The sequence below is a fragment of the Talpa europaea genome (genome assembly GCF_964194135.1).
Source record: "Talpa europaea genome assembly, chromosome: 5".
In the NCBI taxonomy this organism is placed as follows: domain Eukaryota; kingdom Metazoa; phylum Chordata; class Mammalia; order Eulipotyphla; family Talpidae; genus Talpa; species Talpa europaea.
In genome coordinates, this window is record NC_140071.1 from 89,034,919 (window position 1) to 89,044,566 (window position 9,648).

Genomic DNA, 9,648 nt, shown 5'->3' on the forward strand with positions numbered 1-9,648 from the left:
TGCATGGGATCAGAAAACCTGCACCGTGGCCATTCCTGCCTTTACAAAGACAAACAGGTCTTTCTTTCTGTCTGAGTTTGCCAGTGTAGACAAATGATTCAATGTAAAGAGTGAAGTGCTGGAAATCGATTCTGAGGCAGCAGTCAGCTCAGGTGAACAGTGATGGCCATTTATGGGAGTGAGATAAGAATAAGGCACTACTTAGAGTATAATAAGAACAAAAGAAATTGAAAAGATAAGATGAAGAGCAACACATCTTATAAGATCTGGAGAGTTAACAATTTCTAAATGCATTAAAACGAATCCCGATGATTTAAAAAATTAACAGATAGGGTCTCCTTGGCAGCCCAAGGGATTAAGTCTCATCAGCACTATGAAGCTATCAGCTGCAACATGAATTCAATCCCCGGCTAGGGAGTTAACCCACCAGCACAGCAGACCTCTCCTGTCTTACTGGCTGCTCCCCTCAGCATTGTATTTCAATAGATCAGCCTGTTTTGCTTCCCACTCTGTCTCTGGTGAATTATCTCACCCCCCACACTTCTAGCCTATACCCCCCATCTTGCATGCATAAATAAATAAAAAATAAATCTTAAAAAACCCAACAGATATAATTTTTATTGAAATGTTATTTCTTTCTTTCTTTTTTATTTATTTATACAAGTATTGGGTACAGTCAGAAGCGCAGGAGGGTGAGAGATTCACCAGAGCCAGAGTAGGGAACAGAGCAGGCAGACTGACAAAGTACACTGTTGAGGGGAGCAGCAGGCAGCAGAAGAGGTCTGCACGCCATGTGGGACCCCTGGAGCTGCAGAGACTGCGGGCAGCTTTGCAACCCAGCGCTCAACTGCTGTGCCACTGGGGAGGCCCTGAAATGTTATTTCTTTATGACACTTAGGAGACAAAAAAAGGCCTTTCATACCTTCTGATAATGCCAGGGAGTGGTAGTGTCCACAGGAAACTTGTATTATTTTTATATCAGTGAGTGACATTATCTTCCTATAATGAAAAGATAAAATTTATTAATCCTTTTTTAGAGTGGGTCACCAAACAGATATTTAAAACTATCCCAGGTAACACATTATATTAGGGAAGCAATTTTATTTTCTTGTATTTCTGTAGCACTTTTATTCCAAAGCCCTCAAACTGTTTCTAACATGACAACCACATGTACAAAGGTACAATGATGAATCCAAAAGAGTATATGATGCAAAAGTGACTTTTACTGAACTTCTAATGCATTACAATCACTAGCTTTCATTCTATCCTTATTGGCACAAAAGAAAAATAATGTCTTCACACACAGACAGCAGAGAGCTTTACACTTTATAGAAAATTAATATAGAACAACCAGTTTAAACACTGTAAGAAAGAGAAACCATTAGGTTGAATCTTTTTAAATTGCAATTTGTATAAATAAAAAAAATAACTATTGGCAATTTCATATGTTTGAGCCTAACAGAACTGAAAGAGATCACACAGCTATCAAGTCATGGCGCTAGACTGAACCTTTGGTCTTTGCATTCCATGTTCAATGATAAGAGATCATTATATCTGTCATATAATTTCATACTGGAGAAGGTAACAAGAAGTAATTTCTTAGTATTAAAAAACATGCTTTTGAATGTTCCCAAAGTGTGAAGTTCATGAATGCACAATTTAGACTGTCATGCCCTTTGTCCCTGTAAGTCATTTGTGAAGATATGGTTTCCTCCCTCCCCTCCAACTACCCACCATTTTCTAAGTTAAATACTAGGACTCAGTGGTTTGTGACTAGTGAAAAAATTTTGCTGAGAAGAAAACTCCTCTTCTAACTTGGGTCCAATTATTAGGGGCACAGATGAATGCAAAAAAATCCAAGCTTTATTTCCAAATGTACACAGGAGTTCCCAGTAATGGAAAACTTGTAGAATAGCCTGAGTAAACAGTTATTTATATCAACTCATTTAAAAAGGGTTTTTTTAGGAATTGAGTGGGAGAGTATGGATGGTTTGATTGTTTTTTTTTTGAAGATGATTTGCCAATCTGGCTTCACAGTAGCTGATTCACAGGAAAGCTCACTCCCAGGAGGATTACTGCAGCTGTATTTTTGAAAGTCTCTATTTTAGTCAATAGGTGAAGCTTTAAGATGAGAGATATCTTTCTGTATATTCTGTGGCTCAAATGCTTTCACTTTTTGGTAGAATCTTTATGCCAACTCTTAGGTTTCAAGTGAGTCCCCACAGTTATTTCCACTAGAAAAGATTATGTAGAAAGATCAAACATTCTCAGTTCATCCCCCCCACCTCCTTCCTTGCACTAATTAAATAATGCTTGATGCTATAAGTTGCCTCCTTCCTCCTTCAATATGCTGTAATCCTTGAGCTTATGGACTATGTTTATCATAATCATCTTTGTACCCTGGCATCTTGTACAGTGCCTGGGACATGGAACTGAAAAATATTGACTGACTGACTGACTGAATGAATGAATGAATGAATGAATTGAAATACTTACTCAGGTATAAGGCTTATTTTCTTATCTTCTCCAACCCCCAGCTGACCTTCGGAACCTGCTCCCCATGCAAAGACCCTTCCTTTGTGGCAGACAGCCAGGGAGTGCTCCTTTCCACAGCTCACGAAACTAATACACAGACCTTTAATTGCCTTAATTGGTGCTGTGGGGACAAAACCAAAACAAAACATCACTGGCCACTAGGATATCAACTTAACAAGTTTAAGACAGTACTTACCTTCAAAACAGAAAAATCACTTGGATTTTTTTGGGCAAACTTTTATTATTGTTATTGTTATTATTATTATTATTTTAAGATTTATTTATTTATTTATACAAGCACTGGGTACAGTCAGAAGCACGGGAGGGTGAGAGATTCACCAAAGCCAGAGCGGGGAACAGAACTGACAGGCTGATGAAATACACTGCTGAGGGGAGCAGCGGGCACGGCAGGAGAGGTCTGTGCACCATGTGGGACCCTCGCTGGTGGCCAGGGATCGAACCAGCGCTGTGGAGGCTGCGGGCAGCTCTGCAGCCCAGCGCTTAACCACTGTGCCACCAGGGGAGGCCCTATTATTATTTTTTTGAAGACTTATTTTTATTTATACAAGAGCTGGCGTACAGGCCAGAGTCGCAGGAGAGTGAGAGGATACATCAGAGACAGAGCCGGGAGCAAAACAGGCAGAAGGACCAAAAGCACTGCTGAGGGGAGCAGCAGGCAAGACAGGAGAGGTCTGCCTCACCATGTGGGATTCTTCCTGGCCGGCAGGAATCGAACTGGCGCTAGGGAAGCTGCAGACAGCGCTCAACCTGCTGCGCCACTGGGGAGGTCCAGAATCACTTGGATTTCTATCTCTTCCAATGGACTTTTAAATCAGATCTAAAGTCCATACTAAAGGTATGAAGAAAATAAGTTTAATGTGTATTACACTGCTTTTATGAGAATAGAGCTGCTATGTAAAGGAGCACACATCATGAATGAGGGGAATCTCTGGGGACTGTGACTCTGGTATCTCTATGACAGCAATAGCAAAATCCAGCAAAAATAAAGGGAACTGGAGAGATGATCACCTCTACTCTCTTGGCCTCCCAGATCTGCAAAGTAAGAGTAGGAACTGCCCTGCAAAGAAGGAACCTGTAAAACGGCAGATGCCAAATCCTTTCATAGTGAAGGGAGCAGTACTAAGCTTTTATTTATTTATTTATTTATTTTAAAAGATTTATTCATTCATTCATTCATTCATTCATTCATTCATTTTTTGTACAAGCACTGAGTACAGTCAGAAGCATGGGAGGGTGAGAGAATTCACCAGAGCCAGAGCGGGGAGCAGAACAGGCAGAAGGACCGAAGTACACTGCTGAGGGGAGCAGCGGGCGGCAGGAGAGGTCTGCGCACCATGTGGGACCCTCCTCCGATGGCCGGGGAGCAGCCGGGGATCGAACTGGTGCTACAGAGGCTGCGGGCAGCTTCGCAACCCAGCGCTCAACCGCTGCGCCACCGGGGAGGCCCAGTACTAAGCTTTTAAATGGGTCAAATATGACTACAAATGATAACCTGACCAGATCTCCCTACAAGTCAATCTAAAATGTTTTTCCCTGATTTACTAGAGGGTAAGAGTTAGAACACCATTATCAGTTTAGCTTTTGTTAACACTGAAGGTTTTTTCCAATTCTTTATGATCTTATCCTTTTCAATGATTTATTTTCAAACTATGCAATAATAAAAGAATTTCCAACGATTCATAAACCTATGTTTATGAATTTGACATTAGTATGATGCCCTTATTTCTGCCCAAAAGGGATCTGGATAGGCCACATCCAATATGCCACCTTGGCATAGGATCATTTTGTTTTGAATGCAATTGAAAATCAACAGATGTAGGAAAAGTTCTCTATACGTCCCTTATCTACTTAAATGAAGGGCACAATTTTCCCTTTGTGAAGGTATCTCTTCAGACCAGGAAAAGAATAGTGACCCTTACAACCAGAGTCAGCACTGAGATAAATTAGAACAAACAGCTTTTACTAAAATAGCCCTTGTTTTTCACTAAAATTTCCTCTCTATATATTTCCAAATCACTTTCCCATAATTTAGCAGCCCTCAAAGCCCAATCCCCTTTCTTTTGTTAACATGGTATGTAAGTTCCAAGTCAAACCACTTCTTCCATTTCATTTCCTTTCTTTGCACAAAAAATAATAAAATGGCATGCCTTTTCTATTGTTAACCTTTGATAAAGTTAAATAGTCTTTATTTAATTTGCATGTCCCGTCGAAAGGACCTACGAAGGTAGACAAAAGGTTTTTCTTCCTAGACAAATGCTTTGGAATTTATTCCAAGCAAGTAATGAGAAATCTGGTCAAGTGTTTACTTATATCAGTCATAGTATTATTTATAAAAATCCCTAATGGAAAAAAGTCGAATTTTCACAAAAGGAGAAAAATTACATCATGGCAATCTCAGAGCCTGAAATGTAATGCAACAATTTAAACCGTGCTTTAAAAATGCATAATGAGGGCCTCCCCGGTGGTGCAGCGGGTTGAGTACAGCGCTGTGAAGCTGTCCCCAGCCTCTGCAGCGTGGGTTCGATTCCTGGTTAGCCAGGGAGAGTCCCACATGGCGCAGCAGACCTCTTCTGTCTCTCCCGCTGGTCCTCTCAGCAGTGTATTTCGCCAGTCTGCGTGTTCTGTCCGTGCTCTGTCTCTGGGGAATGCTCTCACCCTCCCACACCTCTGGCCTGTACCCCAGCTCCTGTATAAAAAAATAAATAAATCTTAAAAAATATTAAAAAAGTAGTTTAAAAAAAGCATAATGAAATGTTTATGATATTATTATGTGTCGTGAAAACGCAATTTACAGAGCTGTATAAACACTGCGTATATAAAACTGTACAATGAATAATTTTTATAATGCTTAGCCTTATAATAGGAGTAAGGCAAGAAAGAAATGACTCAAAATTTTGGAGTTCTATTCGGGTGATGGAATTACAGGTATTTCTACGTTACCACTAACAGTAAAAATGCTGTTACATATATGCTTTTTAAGAAAAAAGCTGTCTCAGGGTATTTCTGAGAGCTTTACAACTGTGCAAGCCACAAAGCGCGTTTGAAAGGTGATGCCTTGAGAAGACCAAGGATTGGTCTCAAAGGCGAAAGGGAGGGACACCGACCCCGCCCGCAGCAGCGCGCGCAGGGTTAGTTCCTCTCAGTTTCGCTTTGGAGGAACTGGAAAGTGAAACAAACCCCAAGCGCGTCTGGTAAACGAAACTGAGGACGTCGCGCCCGGGCATCCCACAGCAGCGTTTGCGGCTCTCGGGTGGTGGGAGCCCCGCAGGCTGCCAGCGCCCTCACCACGTCCTGCCCCAGGGCCCGGCGCTCACCTGGCTGCTCCCGGGCCCGCACGTCCCCCAGCCCCAGCTGGCCCCGACTGTTGTCCCCGCACGCGGAGATGGACCCGTCGCTGTGCAGCAGCAGGGAGTGGCGCTCCCCGCTGGCCGCCTGCCGCAGATTCCCGGGCGCCCTCCTGCGCCCCTGCGGATTAGAACCCGCGCGCCAGCAAAAGTACATCCCTCCGCTGCTCGCGAATGCCGCCCTGGATCCGTTGCTTTGGGCTCCCAAGGGCAGGTGTCCGTGGTGCCCTGATCTCTCTAAACTGATTGGGTCTGCCTCTGGCATGACGTTGTGGTCCAATTGGACCTCAGGATTGCTGGCCAGGTGACCTTGGTCATCTGGACCCCTCCCTGCTCTTGACTTTCGAAAATCAAACTCACAAAGTAAGGAGGAGAAGTGAGGGTCCCAGCAGTTAAAAGCGCTGGGACTTACCTCCTAGAAGCCACTTGTGAGCTGTGTGACTCTGAGCAAGTTACCTAAGGGTCCTGCGCCTCAGCTACCATGTGCATGCAGTGTGGACAGTAAAGTACAGCAAGCCCAACGTGTTAGAGTCAGGTCAGGAGACAATACGTCCAGTGTCAGAATAATGCCTGGAGTGCTTAGTGAAAAGCATCAGAGTGCCCATCCTCTCAGACTGGTTTTGCACTGCAAATTCAAACTGCAAATGCAGTTTTACATTCTCCTATAAAGCTGATCAATAAATACTTACTATAACAATGCAACATGAAAAAGAATAAAACATACAGAAATATAAAGCAGTATGGGCAGAAGGAACTAGTATATATTTTAGGGTTACACAAATTTATTTTTATATTTTTATTTTTACATCATTGTTGATTTTTAAACAATGTTTGCTTGCCGCCCCCCTCTGGTGTAGTCCTGGTAGAGTTTCCTTCATCAGTGCAGCCGTGCACCATCATCTCAGTCCCCGGTCCTCCTCTCTCCCTCCCTTGATCCCTCTCCCTCCTCCTCCCCTGTAGTATGTCTTTGATTTATCAATACAAACCACAACAAAACATAAGCAGACAACCAGTACTTTTTTGACAAGATATCAGGAAGACCTCTCTGATGAAATGGCAACTGAGCAGAGAGTAGATGGGACATGGGAAGTGAGGAAATGCATCATGCTCTTATCTAGGGGCAGAGACCACCTGGAGCAGTTGGAAGGTTCTGAACAGAGAAGTGACATGAGCTGACTTTAGTATTAAAAGAATTGTTCTGGGTCCTCCCCGGAGGCACATGGGGTTAAGTTGCAGCAATAATATGAAGCTATCCTCAGCCACTGCAGCACAGCACCAGTTTGATCCCTGGGTCAGCCAGGGAGCTACCCACATGGCGCAGCAGATCTCTCCTGCCTCACCCGCTGTTCCCCTCAGCAGTGTATCTCAGTCAGTCTGCCTTTCTGTTCCCTACTCTGTCTCTGGTGAGTCCTCTCACCCCCCTACTCCCTCCCCCGTACCTCTGGTCTGTACCCCAGCTCTTGTGTGCAGTTGGAAGGTTTTGAACAGGGAAGTGTAATGAGCTGACTTTAGTATGAAAAGAATCATTCTGGTTACCCCTGGGGAGTCTAAGCCCAAAGGAAGATGTGGGGACTTAGGTGATGAAGTAGAGGGGAGGAGAGGACAATATTTCCAGATTCAAGATGTTTTCAAGTGGGAACCACAGATTTGCTGATGGTATGCTTTACTTGGATAGTGTTTTCTTTTTACAGGGGAAGCTCAAATTCTTACTCAGCGACTGAGCAATGTAACTGTCTTTGTCAGTAATCTATGTGGCACAGGTCTCTGTGGGATATGCAATGTATTGTAATAACACAAACCAATAACACACAAAATAATCTCTTAACAAGTTAGTACAGGAATAACAGGCTCCATACCAATAATAGATCACTGATGCTGGCAGCGTGTGTGTGTGTGTGTGTGTGCGTGTGTGTAAGAAATAAAGTCCTAATTTAGTGGAGGTGTACTGAAAGATCTCAGAAGAGTCTACCTCAAAAGACTTGTCACTATGGCATGCAGATTATCTCAAGCTAAGGTCATTTGAGGTCTACAGGCTCAAGAGGAACAATAACCACTCCCTTAACTACATAGATGGATGATAATGGGGGGGGGTTTACCCAGATTTAGGGTTAGCTCCAGAAATGACCACTCTACCAGAAAAAAACCCCTATGGCAGGACCACAATGTAATTACACAGCATCTGGGTTTTCGGTCACATTAGTTACCCTCTCCTCATCATGTGAGCCCTCTTCTCTCTTTGCAGCCCAGGCCCCGTTTACTCCCTAGCACAGGATATATGCCCTTTCCCCACTGAGAAATGAAATCCTCATAATCTATGTAGATTTCCCATAAGTAAATAATTAAACTGCTTTTTCTCCTGCTAATCTGTCTGATGTTGCTTGGATTACTCAGCCAGTCCAAGAAAAACCTAGAAGGGAAGAAGGAGATTTCCCTTCTCCCCTGGAGTGCCTGTCTGAGTTGGTACTCAGGCGTGTTACTCTGTTAGCCAGGGGCTGATGTCCAGTCACCAGGCCAAAGCACACCACTTTTGCTGCTAGAGCTTTATGCTGAGAGAGGGGAGGCACTGTGTTTATAGGCAAGATACTTCAGGGGTTGCCTCACAGACCCTCCCACCAGCAACAGAGATTAGCCTTTGCTGCAGCAGAGACTTTGCTGCAGGAATGGCTATTGCCCCAAGGTTGTTGAAGAAGTAATTAGATGAGATGTGAAGCCTTGCCCAGGCCACACATGCATAAACTTTCAGTATTTAAAGTATAGACGTTAATTACACCATGGACACTACTGTCATTATTATAGCATCAGTGACATATGGTCCCCTGTATGTTCATACTGATAAGTACTAGGTAGCATCATGAGGTTTGTTGACATTATTATGCATAAGCACTCAGGAGCATAACACTATTGCTGATATTACCCTGACATGCTCATATTGATAAGAAAGTCCTTCTATCCAACTTAAAACATTTTCATTCGGGCCTCCTTGGTGGCATATGGTTAAATCTCAGTGCTATCATCACTACGGCCTGAGTTTGATCCCCAACAAGGATGCAAACCCACCTATGAAGCAGCTAGCTTCTCTGTCTTGTCTGCAGCTCCCATTACCAGTATAATTACCAGTATATTTCATTAAATTTGCAATGCTCCCCATTGTGTCTCTGAAATCTGTTTTAATCTGATATAAGTATAGCTGTTCCTACACCCCAGTTCTATACAAAAGTAAAAAAATAAAATTTTAAAAAGGATAAATAAATAAAACATTTTCATTAAAGCCATTTACTCATGACAAGTTCAAAGCATCTAAAAGAAGCTTTCAAAATATGGCTTTGAAATCCTAAGTCAGTACACAACAGATGGGGTAACTGAGGGAGGTGCTAGTTTGGGGTGGTAGGTCAGGAGTCCAATCTGATAATAACAGTGAGGTGGTTGTTATAAAAGGAAAAGAGTCAGCCATTTTGTAGTGGAAAGAAGTCACAGTGGAGTCATAAACTTGGTACTTGATACTTAAACCAGATGGCTGAGTGAGGTGACCCAGGGGGTGAGTGTGGCTAACACCTAACAGAGGGGATCCTAAGAAGAGGTTCCGGAGGACTGGTGTGTCCAAACCAGTGAAGCATAAGGGACAGATCAACTCTGTCAATGGCTTGTGGGGCAAGATAAGGATTGTGTGTTTGTCTTTTTTTTTTTTTAAGATTTATTTTATTTTTATGTATACAAGAGTTGGGATACACACCAGAGTTGCCGGGGAGCG

General features: G+C 43.0%; 1 protein-coding gene across 1 annotated transcript in view; it reads right to left on the reverse strand.

The window, feature by feature from the left end:
- The window catches only part of HERC6 (HECT and RLD domain containing E3 ubiquitin protein ligase family member 6), a gene marked incomplete at both ends in the record, with an annotated part of 59,932 nt that extends 53,767 nt beyond the window's left edge, over nucleotides 1-6,165 (reverse strand). The window contains 3 exons of the mRNA XM_084232961.1: nucleotides 923-999; nucleotides 2,497-2,656; nucleotides 5,871-6,165. Coding sequence (XP_084089087.1) covers nucleotides 923-999; nucleotides 2,497-2,656; nucleotides 5,871-6,165 — 532 coding nt within the window. The remainder of the gene's footprint in view (nucleotides 1-922; nucleotides 1,000-2,496; nucleotides 2,657-5,870) is intronic.
- Between the last annotated feature and the right edge of the window lie 3,483 nt (nucleotides 6,166-9,648).